Consider the following 25,557-nt stretch of genomic DNA (forward strand, 5'->3'; position numbering starts at 1 on the left):
ACATCCAAGAAACATAAAATTAAGAGAGAGAGAGAGAGAGAGAACGCGTCATACTAACCTTTGATACAATGTATCAATCATCAGGTGCATGAGCGTGTTCTGCTTCCAGTAAACGGTTCACTTTTATTCATTCTTTTATACCGTACTTGGAAACTCGTGAAACACAGCGACTTAAAAATGAATATCCGTGCTTATTTCAAGGTATTACTCAAGACCGATGGAACACAATACCCTTGGGACATTGATGAATGTTGCTGGTGAAAATGCTAGACTTCGAGTAGGATCGCGAGTCAGGAAAACAACAGCTTCCACACTCTCAAAAGTAGTTTACTAGAACCAAGAACTAAATAACTCGTAATAGGTTCGTTTCATGTCCAAATGTTTATGTATTAAATGGATAGTGCTTAGACCAAAGCACAGGCCAGACAGCCCATGTATATACTTGAACAAATGTTTTATACCCATACAACAGACTTTTGTTTTTCGAGTCTCTATTATATCTGTGAGTCTTTCTTTAGAACATTTATGTCCTCTTTTCTGTCTGTTCCATTTTTTGGTTTGAATGTGTATTTGTTTGTTTCTGTATGTCTATGTTTGTCCCTATCAACCTTTGTCCTTATAAATGCATTTCACCCTATAAATAGTTTTGATCCTATAAATACCATAAAGTCACCCATGTTCAATTTCTCAGGTGCCATTTCCATGTTAAATTCCCATTGTCCTTATACATGCCCAACCATGTTAAATTACCATAGACCCCATAGTGTCGGGACACCCTTTTCACTGGGACTTCCATTGACCCTGTATAACTCCAAGGTTTTGCCCCATGTTAAATTTCCCATAGACCCTAAACAGCTTCACGAACTTTTTGACTGGGATTTCCATAGACCCTAAACAGTCCCAATCCCTTGTCACTATGTTAAATTCCCCTTGTCCCTATACAATCCCAATATATTGTCGCCATACATTCCCTATGTTAAATTCCCGTCGATCCTTGAGTATCCCACCCATGTTAAACTCACATAGACCCCAGGGTACAACCTCCCATATTTAACATAAAAGTCCCATAGATTACAGGGTATCCCCATATTCAGATCCTCCTCCGTATGATAACGCTCTCCAGTAGTAGGTTGGGTGTTTGAAAGCTTGTTTGTTGAGATTTCATTCCAGATATTTTGCCAAGTATATATGATCATATAGATTAATAAACTCTCCATAAGAAACGGGCTATCACAGAGCAGCTTTAACTACTCCTCTCTCCTTCCGCTAATAACGATGGAAGTGAATATTCAATAATTCTTTAAAATTTTTCCAGGAAATAAATGAAATGCAAGGTAAATGGTAATAAATATGACTCTTGAAACTAGGTGGAAAAATTAATAGACAATTCACGTTTACATTGAATTCCCCTTCTCAATGTAAATGTACTAAGAAGAAATCGAAGGGTGTTAAAATAAGTAAATATTAGCAACTTAGTTGTCTGTAAGAGATACATATTTATACAATATTTGATGAATACGATTATTTACGTTATGAATATTTTCTGTTACAAGACGATGCTCTTTAAACAAATAACATAAAAGAATGAAAGACAACAACCTTTGTAAAATTTAACAAATATATTTATTTCACTATAATACAAAATGAAAATGAAAAAGAAAACTTACGGTATTGCGAATTAAATCCCAAAACAATACAGACACAAGTCATAGTAATTTAAGGTCCTGAATAAAATTCAGTAAAAGTCCAGAAAAATCTAAAAACTGAAGTCAATGACGTGTCTGTTATAGTTTTATGAGTGCTCATGTGTCAACAGTCTCTTGTTGAATCACAGAAATATAATTTCAAGTTTGAATTCAGTATAAATTCCATTGAAAGTCTTTATCAAAGAATTTTTATCAGAGTACTCTTATATTTCCAGAGGAAATAATTACTTGAATAATTCTGAAGAAAATAAAATTCAGCCCAACTGGTCACAACATAATACAAATTGAAAGTGCTAGTTGTTAAAGCACGAAAGTCCTCACAATCACAAGATTATATAGTTCTCTACTTGACCTCAGGTCACAATTAGCATTTTCTATTACGAAATAGAAAATAACCTTCTATAATAATCCTGATGTGTACAAAATCAAACTCGTAACCTGTAAAATTCCCTTAGGAAAGTCCAATACCCTGACCCAAATAAACATATTTACTTCTATTAATAAAGATCCTGATATTAAGCTCATAAACATAGAGAATATTTTAGGGATGTATTAATTGTTAATATAAAATGAAATAAAATAAAAAAAAATGTCAATCAGGTCGAGCAGATATGAACTCTGTTTTGGACAAGGTCAAGTCAAGCATACAATGTTACATTACAATGGCATGTAATGGAATAAGAAAGGTGAAACTAACAAACAAACAATTAAATTAAATATTCATAACAAGCTGCTTTCACTAATTCTACCGCGTATTAGGCATAATAAATTGATTTTGAAAAATCCAATGTTTATATGATTACCTTTATAAAAAAATAAATTTCGCATATGTTGTTCGATGAGTATATGTAAATAAATACTAGCGTTTAATGGTATAAATGTATGCGGGAAACAGCAATATGATCACATATTATTTACATGGCAGTTGCAGTATGCTTCTTAAGGACATAAGTATTCTGATTATAGACATGTACAATGTTCTTCGTTAGTAACAGTAGTAGTAGTAGTAGTAGTAGTGGTAGTAGTATAATTAGGTAACTGAGAGGCTCGGAAGCTGTATTAACCCAAAAACATTATTTAAAAAGATGAGATCAAAGCATAACACGATTCTGCATCTCTGCAAATGAAAAACGAAATATTGTAAACCAGAGTTTAAAAGAGTTTCGGTGGGAGAGGGGACCTGTGTGCCAGATGAGTACAATGTAATAAAGCTATGGGATTTCCAGTGTTGTTTGTCACGCACTCGTTAACAAACCAAGTGAAAACGTCACTTGCTGTATTGCTTAATTCCATGGTTCGCAAAGCCAAATGGAGAGCACATGCACTATGTGTCTCAGGATGTGTACTAGACGATCTGCGCCCTCCTATGTTGTACCTCAGAAAGAGTATTCAGTCCAATCGCCAACCAACGCAATCACGTAAAGACAGGACGATTTTTTAAAGTAAGTCTTGTTTTCAAACCGTGACGTAACTGAGCATAACTAAGACTACCTTTAGTCCGCAAAACACAATTCCCCATAAAATAAGCAAGCTAAACCGGCTGATCTGGATGCATTTATGATGAGAGTTTATATTTTAACATTGCTATGAGCAATACATTACACCTGTATGTATGTGATCTCAAATTCGTTTAGGACGGAGCATCCACATTTAAGCATACATTTGTATATATCCTGCCACAAATTTATGCTTAAGAACTTTACATCTCGGCCCTATTTCGTCATTTTCAAACAACACTTAAGTGTGAATGACTGGTACCAAGAAACAGATTAACCGAAGGAAGGTCATCCGTGTCATCTATTGTTGTTGCAAGAGACCCTTTGTTCTAGTCATTCACAACTGCACAATTGTTTCATCAAGATGTTTTGAGACCGCTAAAAAATGAATTCCCCTTCTAATTTTCAGTTACTCCTGCATAACGCACACTGTTTTCAAATATACATAAACATATCACGTGGAATTCTTGATCTGCAAATCGATAGCTAATGTTCTGTGTGTGTATGTGTGTGTGTGTGTGTGTGTGTGTGTGTCTGCGTGTGTGATGTAATTATTCGATTTTAATAAAGGACCAAAGCATAATTAAACTGGTTAAAGAGTTACAGTTCCTTCCATACAGGAACTGAACCCATGTCACTAGTAACTGCAACAAGTTATCTTAGTCATTCGGAAACGAGCGCATCCCCATACAAAAAGATGGAACGAGGTTGAAGGAAAGAGCTTGAGGTGTTCGGAAATTAACTCGCTTGTCAAAGCTTAAACTAATACAATATTAAATGAACAAACCCACTGGATTCGAAATTCAAACCATATATACATGAAATCATGCTTACAAAATGATAATTGTATGCCATGCAGAGATGAAAATAGCTTACCACCATGTTTACCTGGATACATGATTATATGAAAGAGTTTTATATTGAATGATATTAGAGAGTCATACGTCGTTCCACGCAAACCTATTCCATGAGTAACGGTACCTATCTCTTCTCTCCAAGTAAAGATTTATCATTTGTTCGTCCACTACTGGGAGTCTAACCCACATCTGCGAGTTATAAACACCATCGTCTTTCCTGTACACATCAACCCCCATAGCCTCTCGAATAAGCCCTCGTTCCCTCACAATGGTGGAACAAAGTTTTGGATATAGGAATTTATGCGTAACGTATCACTCGCTTGGCGACAGAACATCTCCCAAATATGTCTGATGAATGAACAAAAATTTAGTACTAGATCACAGTAGCGAATGTGATAAATGATACAATATATCAATGCAAAGCAAATGTGTTTTGCTTCTACGGAACTAGAGCATTGTTGTGCAAGTCAGTAATATTCATGGTTTCCTTATTTGGCAAAACTTCAGCTCAAAATCAGGATAAGAACTGTTGAAATCGTGTGCCAATCGTATAAGCTCAAACTTGGCGATATGTGATTTAATTGAAACTGTAGGCACAAAATGCTTCTGTAGAGTGTGAAATAGTATGTGAGCATGTCTTTCGGAGAAACTTTCGATCATAAAAATCTTGAATAGTTCCCCCAGTTTGAGGCTCAGAAATTTCATTTCAACACAGAATCCGTTATCTTTTCTTGTAATAATTTTACATGATTCCAAAGCTTTGCACAGCACATCGATCTTTTGTTTGCCTTCTTGGGATTTCAACTTGAGTGCCTCATATAAATATTCCTTCTTTACTAAACGTTGCTCAGGCGATACCAATTCGTTAAACGGCTTTCTTTCCTTTGTATCATCAAGGAAAGCATACACATACACAATCTGTTTCTTTAGGAACAAATCCAAGAACTCCTCCTTTAAACAATTTCGTTTTTCCAAGTCCTTCTTTAGTTTTAACCTTGTTTTCTCCTCTCCTTCGTAGTTCATTACATGTTCGTACCATTCGCCAAGCATGCTTGTTGTTTGATTTAGGTCCCTTGCCCTCTTTATCCAACTTGCAGATATTCTAATCTGAGAGGCAGCATCTCTGGTGTTCTGCCCAAAACCTGCCTTCACGTGATAAAGATATACTTTATCTTTTGTGATCTTTAAAATATCAAAAAGTTCTACGTTGTTTACCAATATTTTATCCCCATGGAGAAATGTCGGGAATTTGTTGTCAGGGTCTACACCCAAGTCCTTATTCAATAAGCTTTTCGGGTTTTCAACAAGAAATTGATTTAAAAGCACGTAATACATTTTGTTGTACTTTTCCTCATTTCTCAAAGTGAGACTTTTCAGACAGAGTTTGCATTCATTTTCTCCAATTACTTCTGATAACTGGCTCTTTACCGAATCAGACAGTTTGTATTTCTTAGATTCGCACTTTCTCCGCTTTTGTCTTGGACTGGTACTGCATTTTGTTCCTGTTTGCATTGAATTGCCACCGTCATCATCGTCGTCATCCTCCTCCTCCGATAATGTACCTTTATTTATTTCAGCTTCTTCATAAGAGGGAGGGAGCGAAGGATCATTTTTCTCCACAGTATCGGAGTCATCATTTCCAGATGAAGGATCTTCTATTGTTTCTTCGTCGTCTTGTAATGGGTGGAACGGACCATGCTCAGATTTCCGATCACATGTGTTAAAAATATGTTTAATCTTTGTTCTATCCTTCTCAGACAAACCTTTACGCAACACGTCGCAACAAAATGCAATGCACCGATCAGCATTAATTCGTTTTTCTGAATAATGTTCACTGCTCCAGGGCAATGGCAAATAACCTTCGTCTTTCACTGATAGAATCTTCTCATCAATCAGTTTAAAGAATTCGTGGTCCAGTATTCGAATATATTCTACATCTACATTAAACCAGTCCTTGCCAATGTGGAAGTAATATTTTCTGTTATAGAGAACATGCCCATGGATATAGTTAAGAAATTTGTCAGACCGCCATTTTCCATTTGATTTATATCTAATTCGAACTTTGGACAAATCATGGACTTCCTCGCCCATTGCATCAAAGATGTCTGAAATATCTGGTCGACCATTCCAAGTTTTTTTCAACAATTTAACTTTTTCACACGTAACCCATTTTTCATAGTTGTTATGGCATATGAAGAATCCACTTATGTTAACTTTATTCTCTTTCAAAAAATAACTTTCGAGAAAGTGGTCCAATTTCTTTCTCAGATTCATGCCTTTCACCGGTTTGACATAGTCTAAAAACCCAAACTCTTCTGCTTCTACATAATCGTTAGACATATGTACTTGCATTAGGTCGTCCAGAAGACAAAGCATGTTGTCCAGAGAGAGTTTTTTCATAATTTTCAAGCTATTCCTTGTCACTCGTATCGACGAATCTAAACTTGAAAGGAAACGTAAATTAGACACGGGTTTGATTTCTGCCTGGAATCCTTCGACTATAAAGAAACTGTCACTGATGACGGAAGGAAGATACGAGCTCCTTTTGTCCTTATGAAACAATTTCTCAATACTTATTGTTTGACCATTTAGAAATCTGCATTTCAACTGAGCTACAGTCTTTGGATTAAGAATTTTCTTGGAAACAGAATAGGCAAATGTTGTGTCAACATATGGTAGTATTTTGTGAAATGCTGCACCCGTGCAAATGGCAAACGCACCCTTCAGACTGTCATCGCAGTTCACAGCTATAAGAATAAACGTTTCTCTGTCGTAAGTTTTTAGGTAGTCTTCTTTCTTTGCTATAAAATTTTTCATGACCTGAACAAGATGACATTTTGATTCTTTTGCTACGGAAAAGAGTTTTAGATCAAATTTATAATCACGCGGGTTCCAGTTTAATTGTATCTCGTCAATTTCGGCTATTTCAAATTTCTGTTTAAGTGTTTGTAATCGGTCCCATCTCAATCTGTATATACTAGTTTCATGAAGTTTTGTTTCTTTTTTGTTCAACCCATCACCCTTCGTCGATGATTCGCTTTCCATTATTGAATACAATTCTAATATTTCCTTTTAGCAAATTACCTATTTCTGCTTACTTTCCTAGATAAAAACAGGCTTACAATCTTGCAATAATGTTATCTTCCCCGCGCTGCCTTGGTAGGGTTCGTATATTAAATTGTTTCGTATAAGAAGTAGTAACACTATGTCCACACTACTACATACATTCTTCATCAAAACAATTTTGAATTTAATTTTTCATTAATTCCCTAAGTTCTTCCTTACGCGTAAACAGCGTACTATACCAAGTCAATTTAGTCCTCTTCATCTGCAAGAAGAAAGAAGTATATTTACTAGGCGTGTTGTTACAGACATATTCTAAACAGAATAATACCTTGGATGACATGCTAAAAAACTATGAAAACAAATAGTGCCAACGTTTGAAAAGTTTATCATGCAACTGTACTGACTCATAGTAAAGTCTGTAGTTAATCAAGGTTTGATTTCAAACGTAGTCATTTGTTCAGTTGAAATTTGAAACATACATTCCTTCTAAAATGAATGTTCTGATAGTTTATGTAGTTAATCGTTTCTGAAATTAAATGTAGCACGTTACACTTAACTAAATAACATTTTTGGATTCGAGAAACGAAAAGAAAGACTGATTCGACAAGAAGAGAAGAAAAATAAAACATGTAAATATTAATACAGCAACAAAAGAGGTGGAAAGAATTTCTCTCTGCAGCCTTAAGACCCAAATATAACAAACAAAAACTTTACCTCTAAATTACCCAATACTTCTCATGTATACAATGCACACACATTTGCATAATGTATACATTTACATAAATGCACTGTCAGTATCATTTAACCGGGAGAATGATATATAGCCGAGATAACCATTCCACATCCTTGTAGTAAGCACGATAGCAGCAGGGAGGGTGAACAGACCAAAATTTCAGATAGAAATAAATGTTCCTACGGAGGGTGAAAAAATACAAGCGTCAATAACGCTAAAGTAGGGAGAGTAAACAGACCAGAATTTCAGCCCGAAATAAAGTTTCCTATGGTCGGTGAAAAAAATACAAGCGTCATTGAGGCCTCTAAACGGGTAATGTTTTGTGTGTCAAATATATTTACTTGGGCCGTCGTCGTGTGTGGTGGTAAAAAAGGTAACGGTCAGATGGCGTAAGTAAATCATTATTATTGATATAATACGCTAACCATGTAATTTCGCACAACTAAACTAGCTCGACAGTGACAAGAGGCAATTAAACAATATCTTCCAGTCCGTGATTCTGTCAACCAAAAATTACAAGAGCGTCCGGAGTTTCAGGTGGAATTTACAGAAGGTGCAGAAGAATTATTTAAACTGGTCATGAAGGCTACCTTAGGTATTCTTCCCACGTTGGAGAAAACCTCTAAAAGCAACTGGAAAAATAGCAGAAAGAACTTTAAAAAAAGATTCTAAGAGAACTTCCAGGTGAAATAGCTGTTGGTGCTTATCCACCACAAACACAAGAAATTCTTAAGGGTATTGACCAGCTTTGTTCTGAAGTAGCCGACATAAAGGATCTTATACCAGAATCAGGACCAGAACCAAAACAATCAAAAGAAAAAGTTGAGTTGAATAATAAATTTACCAGGTGGTATTAAATTCGTAAAAAAATTAAAAACATAAGTGAATTGTCTGCGCTTGCCGTGGTAGGTTTTGATAACAAAGACAAACTTTTAAAACCCAAGTATGTTAAACAGGCTGTAGGTCGTGACGCCTGCTATAAATGGATATTTCTTATAGACTACGGTGTTGATGAGTCTCGAAATAGTGAAATATAAGATATATTGCATTTATCAATGGTATAGATAACTATCTTGCACAGTTACAACAAAAACAACCTCCTCAACCACAATCTAAAATTAGTGTCATGGATAAATTTACGCCTGGAGCTATTACTGCTATCAGAGATCCAAGGAAAATAAAATATATTGCCTCATATGAATACGATAAAAACATAAGTATGTAAAACCTCAGTATGACAGTTGGATGCATATCGTGTCGCTAATACTATTGAGCAGGTCAGACGTGATGATAAAAATGTTGCTAAATTTAAACAGGAAATAGAACCAAAAAAAAAGATAGAATCAGACCCTTCAGCAGTTATTGAAGAAGAAGAAGAAAAATATTTTTATGATGCAGATCAAGGCTTTAGTGCAACTGAAAGTGGTCTGGCCAACGGTAGCCTTATTACCTCATGTCCCAATAATGTTCTCTCCGACGTTGAACGACTAGAGATTTTAATCGGTCGAAGACAGACGAGCCGGCAATAATTCATCAGAAATCATTAATGAAGCAGCCACTATTAGTCAGAGATTATGTTTGATGTTTATTGGTTCCTCATTGATGAAATCGTTCGTGATTACCGAAGTGATTGAGGGTATGCAATTAGATCAGTGACAAGAATAAAAGATGATCATACATAATGCTCAGTGTTGACCTGTGATGGTTAGGGTGATAAATTCGCTATCAGCAACATATAAAGTAATCTACGGAGATGGACTCAACGATGTTTTTCAGGGTTTATTTAGAAGGATAGCCCCAAAAACAATACCGATTGAAAAGTAACTGGGAATGAAAGCTATTGAAGTTGTTCGTGATAAAGGTATTGGTGCTGTTGATGGTGTTGCTAATAAAGCATTCTCAGCAATCAAGGATAGACTAGAACGATTAATACGCAGACCGCCGCCAGTAAAACCGCAGCAATCAAAATTACCCATCTTAGACGTTATGCCTGCAAATGTTAGTAAAATAATAAATCAAGCTGTAAACTAAGGATTGAAAGAATTAGCCGGCGAAAAACTCGAAATATAACTGCAAGTCTGATAGCGGGAAGTGGTCTTCGTGTTAGATGATAGCAAATATAATAAAATGTTCAAACGTGTATCTGATCCAGCATTTGACATGGGCGCACCAGTCCTTAAGGATGAATCCGTGCGTGATTATCGATATTCGTATGATGCGCGTGTACCCGACTGGCGTGGAATTACAGGTTCAGAATACGTTAGATAGTTCTTGCCCGCTGAGGCATTCACTGAGGTTGAAGGCAGACTTTTGAAAGCAGATAATACAGCGTACGGATTTGTTGATCGAGTTGGCTTTGTTAATAATGGCGTCATGGCGTTATTTAACAGCGCCACATACATAATCGAGGGAAAGAATACTGAACCGTGTCTCGAAAATCTTGACGTTGCCACGACAATACTTGGCCTTGCAAGATACAGCGATGATTACTTGAGATAAGCTGTTCGTCAATGATGTTTGCAAAGGATACCACTGATGAACCCGAAGGCAGAAACGTAACACTGAATGCAACGGGAACTGAAGTTGGATCGATGAATGAAAATTTCAACTTGGGATTTGCATCACGTCTATCAATGTTAAATATCGTTGAAGAATTTTCATGCGTGATTCTACTATCACATATCTTTGGATTCTGCAGACATGTTAGAAAAGTTATATTTGGCGCTTAACACATCGTGGTACTTGTAAGAAAAGCCACAAATACTGATGCAATATGGCGTGCTGCTGGGTTGATGCAGGTAAAGTAATACTAACAAAACTTTCTTTGTAAATGCCAACAATAACTCCGTCGCTGAATGAAGAACAACGGTTACTTTTTTAATAGATAAAGGTGATAAATCAACATTATCATGGCTGACGATAATTACAGATAGTATTCAAAGCGGTAATAATGGTCTATTTGCATGGCAGATAGCATCACAGCAAGGTGTCTCTGCACCACAACATATGTTTATTGCTTTCCAAAATGCTGATCGAGTAGATTCGTAGGGACGAAATCCAACGGTGTTTGACATGCTTGGGGTTAGTGAAGTTTCTTTGAGGATAAATGGACAACAAGAACCATCTGAGGATATATTATTTAATTTTAATAATAATTATGTTGCACGTGCTTATCATCGGTTGATGACATTTATGGGGCGTGATCATAATGTTGATTCTGGTTTGCAAATATCTCAGCATGATTTTACAACGCTGTATCCGATCTATTATTTCTCACTGGAACATTTGGATTTGTTCAGCCAATCTGTCGTTGACATATACTTTCAAGCTCGTGTGACATGAGGAATTATTCCTAATTACAGAGCAATCGCTGTTATACTCTCAGACAAAACAATGCTTCTTGAATGTGTTGGTGGACGAATGAAAGTCATTGATCCTTCAGTAGAAAACATGTAATTAAATCGCTCATGATATTATAATGTCGTAGCATTACGTTAGCGTTACTCTAACTCCTGGTCAGATTAAAAAGCTACAATTAGTATAAATAGGAGTTAAAAATATTGCTGAAAGCAGTACAGATCGTAGGTGGTCCAAATAAACTATCACTGACAGAATGTCAACTCAGACACTTCAATGAAGCCATACGATCAGCGACCGGTGTTCGACTTAATCTTTTGCGGGTGCCATGAAAGACACAGCCAAGATGGGTGGTATATTTTCACTTCTTGCAGCTATACCAGCGTTGATAGCCGCTGAAATCTCCCAGCTGTTGAAAAATCAGCTGAACTTGGTGCTGTTGGAACTGCCGCTGGAATGGCATTAAAGAAAGCAACAGGCCACAGAATAAAGACTTCCAAAAAAGGGCGGGGTCCAAGATTGCCAGGACTCCCCCCCCCCAACATTCATAGTACGGTCAAGCCGCTTGCGGTCCTGGTCTAAGACTGCCCAAGACAAATCGTTAATGGTTCTCATGTCCAATTTTGATTTACTTGACGCTGCTAAGAAATTAAACATCAAAAACTGTAGAGGTGTTTTATGCGTGATAAATTAAGAAAAACTACCAAACGGTGTTGAAACCAGTATCATTAATCTCGATGGAAGTTCTGGTCCAGGAACTCACTGGTTGCATACGCGACTGATCCACGTGGAGCTGTTTATTTTGATTCGTATGGGTTGACGCCACCAAAAGAATATTTACGATATAGTGGCTTAGCCGGTGACATACCAATATGGTATTCAACATTGCCAACACAGACGATAACTGATCCGCCAATATGTAGCCGTGAAGTACTCGCTGTACTCGATGCTGTGTCAAAGTCTCTGGAAACGCCACATAAACTCGTGCACGAATATACAAGTGGTCGTTTTAAACAGGTCTGCTAAAGACAAACTCAAAGGTGACTTATCCGAATATGCAAGGTGGAGCTCTACAGTTTCGCATTTTGCATAGGGTTAGAATTATAAAGAAAAAGAATTTCCCCGGCTTTCCTCACTGGTTATACTGGCTATTTAAAAAAGACCTTGTATATCTTAGGTATAATTCAAAGAACCTTTAATTCTCTTTAGTTTGGTGTATGATTGATGGGTCTAATACTGGTTATAGAGTATACAACTTGGCCTTACTCCAGATGTGCACCTTTCAAAAGTGCGCTAGCTCCACTTGGTCATTTTCACTTCGTGAACTTCAGAGGTAAATTGTATAAAAAGAGCCGATAACTTTTTTTTACATTTTATATATTTGGTAACTCATTCATTGCACTTTCAGAAGCTGGTATTGTGTAGTCTGGCAAAATTCATTTTCCCTATTTTAATAGCTGCCATGGAAAGTGTACTTTAGACTAATTCAGGCTGACTTTTTTAGCACAGGGGAGCAGTCATTTCAGTTAGCACTGTGCTTTGATCATGTACAATTTCCAAAAGTACAATATCCAAAGAAATATCATCCACTTTACATTAATGTAGCATAGAGGTATGCCAACATTCTCTCCATTGTGCATGTTTTAAATGCAAACAACTTCACCATACATAAGTTACTCGCTCAAAAGTACATAACAACTGGTGAGCGCCCCTCCCCCAACCCGTGACGAAGTCAAGAATGAACTCGCTATTTGTTTTGCGTCTCGCAGATGTGGACGAAAATGAAGTCGTTGTTTTTCAGGATCAGCAAGGACTGTTAAAGTCTAGCAATATCCCGTTGACAGATATTATCCTGCTGGTTCCAGGTGCTACCGAAGATAACTTAGTGGTGTTTGCTAAATACGGTAATATTAAAAACTCGGAGGAATAAATTCTAACACTCATGGGAGATATTATTGGACGAATCAGAAGACTTGGAATTATTATGTATGGCGATCTCAACATGAGCATAAATACAGTTATCAATGTGAGAGAACCAAAATCAGAAGATGATGTGGCAACAAAAAATATATGGACAACAACAAAGCCACGATCAGAACTGATCTAAGTAAATATGTTGCTAAAATCGGTGATGGAATGACTGGTGATTTCAATACGGGCGGAAATAGCATTGCTAATTTGAGAGAACCAGAATCAAACGATGACGCTGCAACGAAGACATATATCAACAATAGCAAACCCCGATGATGACCTCGTTAATTACAATCAATGATGGATTGACCACGTTTAGATCTGAAAAGTCTAATCATGTAACCGCGTGTACAAATGTTCGTATAAACACAAATAAAACCATTCATGAATTTTTCGGAAATCTAGCAGTCATCGACATTAAGCTCTCTGAGATTAAAACTATTACCGATAGTGTAACATACACAGTTGCGTCTGGATCAGCATTATGGACACCACTCAATACATCCATCAAACCTCGCGCTAAGGTTACCGGCATATAAAGGTTCTCAGTACTCGGCGTTAAAAAATTTACGATATCTACCATAATTTCCCGGCGTTATCCACAAACTGGATCTTCTGAGTCTATGTTAGTGATTGTCGAGAAAAACGAAGAGAAATATTTGTGGTGGAACTCGAAGAAAAAGGCTCCCACGTGATGTAGTATTGGTGTCTTGAAATGAACTCCCCAATTGCAGTATCTGAGGCTGATTTACCAAAATTTTAATTTTTGGAAATCTTGTCAAAGTCAGTGATATTATCTCTGAATATTTTCCACAAATCGTTGCCGAATGGAGAAAAATATCCCTACCGGCAAAAATCCTCAGGTAAAACAATGATCCATACGGTCGAGGTCGTCATATATTTCCAGGTTTTGTCAATATCACAACTACGATCGTAGTCAATCTTGTATGTGATGCAGTCGATGGCAGCTATGAAGTAGATCTCGAAAAATCCAGTCAGGCCCAGCAGGGATCCTTTTTATTTACACATTTACCCCTGAAGCCCCACCTGGATGTTTGATTGTGTTGGAACTTGTTAATCCTGTTTATCTGCGATGTCATAATCCGCTGTTGTCACGGATGCATTTTAAACTTACTGACGAATTCGGATACCTTCTTGATTTACGAGGAGAATATTTAACAATAAGCTTGTGTGCGTCAGCCTGGCACAAGATCTTCGAACTCGCGAAAAAAATTGTGTGTGACATTGTATAATGTAGCAACACACGAGAGCTTTTGTATACAAGAAAATGCCGTCATAACAACCTTGACACTTCCACACAAAGATACGTTTAGTGTTAATATACTTATTGATGATTATAGCGACGAAGAATTTTTTTAACGCAGGAAGAGTTAAATGGGCTGCAGCGAGGACATATTATTACAGTTGTATGTGACAGAGATCAAATTCTCAATTATTCACATTCTTGCCTTAAACGGTCCAACCTAGAGGAAATACTCTCTGGGTTGTAACTACCCAACTTTCCAAACATTATTGTAATCAGAAATTTTTATACTGTAAAGAACCGAAGGCAGAATTTTGCAGAATCAGAGCATGTCGGCCGGACGTCTTACTAGGAGTTACATAATTTTGGATCTCTAAATTGGCTTCAAAGGTATTTAATCCTTGTGCAAGCGAGGCTTCTGCCGAAGGGCATATTCTGGCCGAAAATACCGTAGCGCGCCAAGATGGTGTGAAGAAGCCTGGACCCAGGCGGAAAGAATATCAAACGATAGGCGTGTCGACTAATTAGGGATGAAAGAAGCTAGATCTTCCGCTGGGAGGGGCTAATACTTTAGGCGGGAAAATGCTTCATTCATATTCGTAAACGCGCACAGACCCGTCATTGAGCTGCTAATTCTCGGCAGAGAGAGAAAGAGGTATTGTCTAGTAAAGCAGGAAGCTTATGTTGAGGAGGGAATTTTTAGCTAAAAGCCACTCCAAGACTTAACTCGTAAAAAGAAGGGAATTGAACTGGGTAAACAAGCTTCTCAAAGGTAAGACGGTATCTTGGCCGAGTCTTTGTGCTTGATTTGAGTAGATAGTTGAATATATTAACATATTGAATCCTCACGTATAGTTGCATTTATTAGAATATGTAATCGCGTCATATTGTTGAATTTATTAAATAATTGAATTATGACATGTACTTAACATCTATCAGAATGTAGATTGAGCACTATACGAAATTAGACGGAGTTGGATTTATGTGCATATGTATTTATATGTATAATTATGTAATTCTTAGGACACATGCAATATGAATGAGTACATAATAACGATGGGTAGATACAGTGTTGTCACAATAATTCATTGAGTATTGCTATTCGTGCGTAGAGCGCAAGGTCATGAATCCGATAAGTGAAAATTTATATGTACATAGGGCCTGGTAAAACTGTTCGCCCATTAGTCTGATGGAAGGTCCGTGAGAGAGTGGATACTTTCGAAGAGTAAAGTAGGGAGACAAAAGTGTACGTCCCTTATATTTCTTCAGGAAGCTCCCAGAGTGCCGTCAGAGTCGGTGCTGAGATATTCCAGGTTGTACGTAGTGACGACACCGAGAAAATAAGAAGGAAGCCGAGGAGACTTCCAATGTGCACACAAGAGACACATTGTATAGAAGGAGGAAGAGGAAGGATGGAGGAAAGAAGAGAAATTAGATGAGTACATGGGAAAACTCACTGAACAGAGACTCTCTCACAATAGGACATTAATTTCTATATGACGAAGTAAAGAGAAAAGGACATTTGGTCAACCCGGTCATTATTGTATTATGATATATTGAGCTGAAGATTTATGTCCATGAAATTCTTGCATTCGTATATTTGACAACAAATTGTTATTTATTCAACCTTGAGTTGTTATTTGTATTTAGAGAGTCAGAACTGCTGACTAGGGGGCACGTGAGTCATTAAATTTTAATGCACACTTTCTGCAGTATTATTTATAATACCGTAGTGGATCAGCATTATTTATAATACAGCAGCGGGTTGTGACATATACCATCGTCATGTAAGTTTTCGATCACAGAAATACTCGCATTAACATTTACAAAATTCATTATAGAATAAATATCAGTTAAAAATAATAAAAAGATATCTGCATTCAAATGTCTTTACAGCATATGTAGTATATACAATCTTAACTATAAGGACGGCTCATACACATATTTATCGTATTTACAGTATATAAAATCTTACTTGTAAGGACGGCACAATACACATACCCAATTCTATCTTAACTCTAAGGACGGCACAATACACAATATTCCGGAATGTATATATTTTAGCATCCCTAATTGCGGGAACGCAATACACCAAACTTCACACTCACTTACAGTGCTAAAGTTCTCATTAACCAATCATTGTCAGAACAGTGCCGTTGCTTCATGAGATTTATTTGGTATCCTTGTCAGAAACTCTCCCTTAAGTGCTAAAGTTATCTCTGTCTGATTCATGAGGCATATTTACATATTTTCAGTTATTTCCATATATATATATATATATATATATATATATATATATATATATATATATATATATATATATATATATATATATATATTTGCTCATATATATACACCTATACCATGTGCGGAGATCATGGTCAGCTATCAACAGATAATTGCACACCCTGCCCCATAATCAACCCCGGGGAGTGCAAAAACATACCCACCACGTGGTGACATGGTGGGAAGGTATACGTTTCTGTTGAATTTCGAGCTTGGTGTAGAGCTCCACTTATTACTGGGACTCTTCTTTCTTATACAGTCACTACTTGAAAATCCAGAAATAGATAATCCTGGTTGTGTGGTTTATTTTTATGATATATTTTTTCTTAACTATTATTCCTGACACAGTCGGGAGGAGGTAAGAAACCTGACAAAGTCAGAACAACAATGGTAATGTTCTTTTTTAAGAGAAAAAAATCATTTATAAGTGATGGTTTTTATACAAAATATAAGCAAAGTTACTCTTTAATCTCTCCACTTTAATTACTCCGCTTTCCTTACGTTGAATTTCTTTGTCTTACGTATGTTATACATCAGAAGTGACCTACTTAAATATTATGTTTTGTTTGTATTTCTTTGAAAATGCTGATATGTGTATTTTATCTGCGACATGTTATACCGAAGATGGGAAAATATCAAAATATTTGGAACTGCATATATAAATAAAGTAAGAATGATCCTGTATCTGTGTGGTTGTTTCAGAGTTCCGAATGTGAAAATTATGACCAGCTTGTAGGACCTAATGGAGATATTTATCGTGCAGAATCTCTCCACACGGAAACGAAAAATCTTGCATTGAAATATACCAATGATACTGAACGATTACTCTGTAATTATTTTACCATTCCGTCAGTTGCTACCTACTTTGCTCAGGAGAAAAATGTATGGAAACCAACAAGATTGGAATTTCTTGTTGACGTACAGCTAAGCTGCTGAAAATACAGACACGGCGGATTGTGGAATACTAAATACGATTACAAGGATGTTACCTCAGTTGATATGGTTGCATGTTATCCTGGAAGTTGTTTTGGAATGGGAGAGTGTTCTAATTATTTTAGAAGATTTGGACATCCAACACACGAAATGACCAGAGTTGCGATAAATGGATATTTACCAGATTTGCATGTATTGAATCGTTTGAGTTTGCGAAAAATCTCCATCCGGTTGTTAATGTTTGGGTTAGTCGACATTTTAGTGAACGCAGATTGGTTCCAACAGTGCTATTAAGATAAATGCTGGAGTGGCCGAGTCGTCTAAAGCGCTATCCGTTACGGATCACTGCCATATCACCTCTGTCTGCGTGGGTTCGAGTCTCGGATTCGGCCAATGTGGGTATGTGAGAAAACTTCCCAGTAGCTTCTCGAGGGTCGGTGGTTCATTCCGGGGATTTCCCGGGTTCTTCCTCCACCATTAATACTGGCCGCCATGTATAGCCTATCGTGTTCTGAAAAATGGCGTTAAACCCTACAACAACAACAACGATATATGCTTGACTCTGAAATTTTAGTCTCGTTGGTTGTAAGCGAAGCAATAATATCGTATCGTGCACAGAAACAAATTTGGCTGCCAAAACCCCTTGACGATGTCAGGGAGAAAAGAATTCTTGATATAATCTTTGAGCGTAATCCTGATGAAATTGAATGCGAAAATAAACTCGCAAGAGATCTAGGCAGAAAAATAACTGGTAAATTTACTCAGGGTGGTTCATGTAATCATAAACGACATTGCACAAGATTAATCATCGACGATGCCGAGCTCGATTTTATAATTGCTGATACAACAGAGAAAGGCAAGTTTGGAAGTCAAATAAATGCTTACTTGTTAGACGGAAGACAATTAGGTACATTTGTAAGCTACATTGATGGTGAATCACCACAGTTTGCTCACTTAAGATCTTCGATGTCATCGTATGTTTCTATGAATTTATTATCGATGATAAACATATTTCCTGATACAGCGGTTAGAGTTGCCACATATTCATTTTTTATGGATAAAAACATACGGATTTGTTAAAGATTGGTACCGATGCATCATGGGGCGAATGGAGAATAAAAAGAGAACAAAAACTCACTTATTCTGAATCTGCTGATTATATTCCCGAGGATATTTATTATAAAAATAGTCTTATGTCAGCGTTGTCATCAGCACCATCGGTGTATAATCCTATACCTAGACATAAAACGGGAGTGGTAGTTCTGGTAAAACAACTCGTGCGATTGAAATATTTCGGAATTTCGATATCGTTATTTTGATGCTTACACATAGACTCGCCAGAGAAAGAAAGAGCGAGGCATGAAATCTCATACTTATCACAGCTTCTTTCAATGGAAGGGAGATGTGTGGACACCTGAGCGAATGGGCGAAAAATACATTCCCAAGATCATTATTTTGGATGAATGTGCACGGTGTCGCTAGATGTGTTAAAATATTTCTTGACTGGTTATTGACTCGGAATACTGCTGTTATCGTGTGCAGAGACCATGGTCAGCTACCACCTTTATCGATGAATCGCCACATGAATGGCTAAACATATGTCTAGATTATAATAAGGAGATAATTGATGATTACCGAACGCTTGATCCAGAATTAAGGGAGTATAAGAAATTAATCAGACTACAACCAGATAAAATGCAAAGCAATTCCAGAAACTCATATGAATGATTTCTGGAATATGTGGAGACCAAATGAGATAATAGTTGCAAGTAGAGAGTTCAGCAGCAATTATTTCTGTTACATAAAGAAAAGTTTTCATATCTATCTGTACCACTGTGTTATCGCCCAGCAGATACACGACGGAAAATATTGATATTGAAATTCCAGGACTCCTGACAAGAGTCATGGGTAGAACCATGGAAACAAAACCTCGTTCTTAATGATATTGTTTTCCTTCCCGAGACTGTTCTTGAGGGTACATTAACGATGGATAAATCTCCATGGACTCTAGGATATGCTATAACAATCCATTCGTCGCAAGGATTAACTATTTCCGATACAGATATTTGGGTTATTGATGGCTGTATTGAATTATCAAATTTAGTTTATCTAGCAATGTCTCGAACCAGAAGAATGCCTCAGCTGCGGTGGTTTATCATAGCCAACGCAGTGAATAATAATCAAACTCAGAAAATTAACGACGATATAGTAAGGAAAAAAATTAGCTGTTTATCAACGATCTGACAAAAAATAAACGCGACTTCGATCTTGATATTGAATTTATCATGTCGATGAAAAAAATAACAAAACAATTATTGTGCGATCTGCAACACAGTAATGCTGTGGAAGCATCTGAATACTAATTCAAGAAGTTTACCCTGGATAGAATTAATAGTAGTCTCGGTTAAACACCCGAAAATATGATGTTGACCTGTCTTGAATGTAATCTACGTAGAGGCGCTGGCACCCTTTTAGCGAATAATCCTTTGCAAGAGGGAAGGCGGTGGTAATTGAGTATCTTCAGGAATTATTTGTAATTGTTCACGTACAAATACAAGTTCAGGAGCAGTTGAATCTAGTTTGTAGATTGTATGTCTACCCATGGATCTTACCACGCTGAAAATGTTATGTGTGGTTAGACTCCAGACTGGGTCAGTTTGTCTATTTTACCGCCTTCAAGTTTACCAGGTTCATATAAGTATCTAACAGTCACATTACCTAGTATTGGTTATTTTGAGAAAGAGTCATGTCGTTGTACTGGTATGTGTTTTTGTTGTGATTGAATTGATAGGTTTCATAGAAATCCACGAGTACTTTCATTTTTTAATGAAGTCATCATTTGGTAGTCTTGCAACCCATTTACAAGATCTGTTATCTGCCTGAATTTTTTTCAGGTATATATCCTGCGCATATTGATATCCAGACAATCTCTCAGCAAGTCTTCGATTAAATCTTTCAACGATTGCCTGATCACGATGAATTGCTGCTTGTCCTCGTCTGATTTTACGTTACGCTTTTTATCATGGACGTTACCGCACCAAGAAATTCTTTGCCAGGATCAGCTTGTAGCAACTGTGGTCATTGCAAGGGTCCTTATTGATAAATTCGTTCAAACTCAGTTGCTGTTTTAGTTGATAGTAGTTCTGCTTCTTTATATCTACTTCCAACGTCAACGACAGTCAACGCGTATTTGTATGTGCGCGACTGACGTCTACCAGTTTTAATAGTATCATGTGGTAAAAACAAAATATCTGCATGATGAACCTCATTGGGAGTACTGCCATCAAATTATGCGTACTGAAGTTTGTTAGGTGATGGTAGAAATTTACCATATTGCCTGTCGTGCTAACCAATTTGCACCAACAGAACGTGCGACACCTGCTGCATCAGCAAGTTTACTAGTCTCTGCTTTACACATCCAATATGCTACTGGGCTATAATACATCGGTTCCATTATTATAATAATAACTGGCTGACTTATTATCGTCCCCTAGCACGAGTTTACCTTTCGTCACAGATCTTATAAAAATTAGCAAGTGTATCTCGCTGTTGTTTTTTTATACCGACTTTAACGTTGTGTATCAACTTCACGTCTGCAATATGTCGTTGTTACAAATCTTTATTTTTATACGCGACATCATGAACGTGGCACGCTTCAGTGGTCAATCGCATTTATTGGATACTCTCCAGGTTTTAGAGGATCTTTAGCGTCAAGTCGGATATTAAGTCGGGTTCCAGGACCATACTAATTATATCCAAGAAGATGCTTCTCACCAGAATACTTAGCCCATGGAGCCCCTGGTAATTTGCCGAGTGAAGCAGCGATATCTTCGCCTGCTAAACGAGAGCTAAATCTGTATTTTTTTGTACTACATTTTATACACTTGCCTTAAGTGCACGCTTTTTATTCCTCGTAGCTATTGTTTTTAATCCACTGGTGTGGTAGGTGCTTGGCATCGAACACAATAAAAATTCATTTAATTTTTATATATTCATACAACATGAATGGCATTGATTTCTCAGCGACACAAAAGCAAGAGCCAATCAAGCATCATCCAGCTCCACAAAATTATATCATAGGTCCATCTGGGTCTGGTAAGAAGCTCTTGATACTTAACCTGATAATGAGATGGCTCAAGTGGGATAAGTTATATTTAGTGGCACCATCTTTGGATGATCAGAGATGCTACGATGTGCTTAAAGATTTTAATGAAAACGCAAAATTGTTGGACGAGGACGGCAATGATATTATTGATTTTATTACCGACATCAGCGATGCGCCTTTCGTAGATTATCTTGATGGTAGTATTAACAATCTCGTAGTATACGATAATCATAATAATCTCTTTAAATAATGGTCTCTGCCTGAATGTTTAGATATAATAATAACAAACAATGTGTAGTACACATATTTTACGTGATACCACCACAACATCATGAACAATAATAATAACAATAACAGTAATATGAGCAGAAGCATTATCACAGCAAATTATTTTCGTCTCCTTTTTTCTTCGAAATTTTTATCAGAAACTTGACACTTAAATGAGAAAACATTTGAGAAAAATAAATAAAAGAAACTGAAATGTCTTTGGAATGAATAAATGCTTAAATCTCTTAAAAAGTCACTCTTTAAAGTTTTATGACAATCACTTTTAGGTTCGTAACATTGCGAAACAAGAGCAGGCAACATATATGTAACGGTAACGTGTTCTGTATTTTATAGTGTCTGCAATATCATACAAGAAACTATTTTCCTTTTGTTTGTGAGTTTCTGTGACATTGATTACTGAACATTTTACAAGTATATCATTAGCTTATTTTATTTTTCCAATGAGAGGTCAATTATCACAGAGAATTTAGGTCAAGGTTCAGCTTTGGTCCAAATCTTAATGTTATTGTTTGGAACCCGAAATCGACAAATGTGGAAGAAAGGGAGGGGTATTATTTATCTTAGTCTAAATTAGTTAGTTTAGCATCAATTTAAAACATAATTCATTGAACCAGTTTGATACTTATCAAGGAAACAACTTACAGTTCGATGGGATCTATTATGTATTCAATTTATTGTTAAACTGATTAAACTTTTTCACTAGAATATATGATATCCATATGTATGTACGTACGTGCGTATATATGTATGTATTTCCCTATCTTACAATAGTCCCTATTAAAATCTTGTGGTGTATATTGGTGGTGTGACTGCAGTGGCAGTATTTACGGCAGGAAACCGGTAAATGACACAAAGGAATAAATAAGAAGGGACTCGGCAGATACCGTTTATGTCGCCACTGTGGCAAATGTGGTGTAGTTATATTGACGAAATGTGCCTGGAAAGCATACACTGGCTGGCCTAAGATGGCGGAGTTAAAATAGTTCCCACTGTTAGGGGATACTCGTATAGTTTCTATGGCGTGAACGGCTGACAGTACGGAAACCTGACGAAGAGAAACCATCTAGATGTGCGGTTGATAGATATTTGGCAGATTGTTTTATCTGTGGTCTTGCATTGATCAGAGTAAAATTTATGTATAGAATGAACACGTCGGGCTTTCTAATTTACAACTGAAGTTGTATGGAAGTCTTTGGAAAGTTGGAGTAAACTTATGACTTCTAGCGGGAATGGCGCCAGGGTTTGACAACCGCTCGGTCAAGTAAAGAACCCTGGCTTGCAACAGTATGTATGTATGTATGTATGTATGTATGTATAATGACTGGCTGACTGACTTTATTTCCTCTTCAACAGAGATTACATCAGATTAATCAAATTCAGGATAATACAAGATCGTAACATACAACAGAAAAGTGACAAAATACAACAGCAGTACTGTGTCAGCTACCGTATTGACAAAATGAAATATCTCAATACCTGTAATTATGCAAATCTGCATTCATTTGACTGAGCATGGCACTGATCTTTTAACAATTGACTGATGATAATAATATTTCGAAAAGTTAATACGTCTATATTGTTATGTGCTTAACATTAACTTCGAAATAGCAACGAAAAGGAAATGTAAAACTTATAACAGTGTAATTCTATATGTAGTCCTTTTTATATGACACATGTATTTATGCATATATATATATATATATATATATATATATATATATATAACTTTTTGCGCGTATGCGTGCGTGCATGCATTTATCTATGACTGACTGTCTAAATGACTTAGTTACCTCTTCTACAAAGAGTATATCAGGTTGCTAAGATACATATTATACATATCATAGGATTATGAGACACATCATAGACGAGAACGCAAGCATGATATATACATCGTCAACTAATGCATTTACAAACTGAGATATATAAATACAGAAAACCATATAGAAATCTCTAGTAAATATATATAAACACACACACACACACACACACACACACACACACACATATATATATATATATATATATATATATATATATATATATATATATATATATATATATATATATATGCATATGTGAACGTAAATATGTATGTATATATGTATGCATGATGTATGTATGTATGAATATATGTATGTATGTATATTAATGTTGTTGGGTTTAACGCCATTTTTCAGCACATGATAGGCTATATATGGCGGCCAGTATTAATGGTTGAGGAAGAACCCGGAAAAAACCACCGACCCACGAGAAGCTACTGGCAAGCTTTCACACATACCCACATTGGCCGAATCCGAGACTCGAACCCACGCAGACATAGGTGAGATGGCAGTGATATGTAACGGAGAGCGCTTTAGACACTCGGGGCCCCACGTATGTATGTATGTATGTATGCTTGCATGCATCTATGTATGTATGTATGTATGTATGTATGCATATGTGAACGTAAATATGTATATATGTATGCATACATGATGTATGTATCTATGTATGTATATTAATGTTGTTGGGTTTAACGTCATTTTTCAGCACATGATATGCTGTACATGGCGGCCAGTATTAATGGTGGAGGAAGAACCCGGGAAAACCCCGGAAAAAAACACCGACCCACGAGAAGCTACTGGCAAGCTTTCACACATACCCACATTGGCCGAATCCGATACTCGAATCCACGCAGACAGAGGTGAGATGGCAGTGATATGTAACGGAGAGCGCTTTAGACACTCGGCCACTCGGGGCCCCACGTATGTATGTATGTATGTTTATGTATGTATGTATGTGGGAACGTTTATATGTACGTATGGCTGACCAGGATTGGTTAATAATGTAAGTTATTTTGTAGGAAAAAGAACCTTTTGAGAGCTTATCCTAGTTGTAAGTGAAAACAAATAGAGACATTGTTTTATTGATGGAATTTCAGTCGTTTAACAGTCTTGAGTTTGGGACACTCATTACTCAAATTAGCACCTGACTATTTGGTGTGGAATTGAAAGCACATGTTTCAAACACGTGCAGGTCCCGAAAATGCCGCGGCTCATATCATTTTCCTCTACACAGAAGCTGACATCCAGGTTTCATCTATACTGATAAATATAGGTTTGATCATGAGCACTCAAATATTTTAAGTTATTGAATTTTTAATATCATGGAGTTTGCATAGGTTTACTATGGGAACTGAATTAGTACCGAGGGTCCTGCAGGAGTCAGGTAAACGTGATCTGGCCAATACCGTGACTTGTTTTAAATTAGGGATGCCACCCTGTAATCAGTGGTTTTATGTTCTAAATGTTGTTTGTGGAGTTTCATTTCAAATTTTTTCCCCCGAGTATATAGATGTTTTGATCTCCAAATCCATTTATCCCTTTCACACCATGCACAAGGCTTGCACAGCCGTTGAAAAACTGTCCTAGCGCATTTTCGCCGTGGAATGCGACGATGTCTTTGGACCTATGAATGATGTTAAAATGTATAGTCAAACGGATCACCGGGAAGGGG

General features: G+C 36.7%; 1 protein-coding gene across 1 annotated transcript in view; it reads right to left on the bottom strand.

The window, feature by feature from the left end:
- Positions 1 to 1,600: 1,600 nt before the first annotated feature.
- The window catches only part of LOC149795369 (uncharacterized), a 39,297-nt gene continuing 15,340 nt past the window's right edge, over positions 1,601 to 25,557 (bottom strand). Inside the window, exon 2 of the mRNA XM_089965143.1 lies at positions 1,601 to 7,387. Within this exon, the coding sequence (XP_089821269.1) occupies positions 4,537 to 7,104 (2,568 nt within the window). The 5' untranslated portion in view covers positions 7,105 to 7,387 and the 3' untranslated portion in view covers positions 1,601 to 4,536. The remainder of the gene's footprint in view (positions 7,388 to 25,557) is intronic.

This window comes from Sinohyriopsis cumingii, chromosome 7 (assembly GCF_028554795.1).
Source record: "Sinohyriopsis cumingii isolate HCF-2022 chromosome 7, ASM2855479v2, whole genome shotgun sequence".
Classification (NCBI taxonomy): domain Eukaryota; kingdom Metazoa; phylum Mollusca; class Bivalvia; order Unionida; family Unionidae; genus Sinohyriopsis; species Sinohyriopsis cumingii.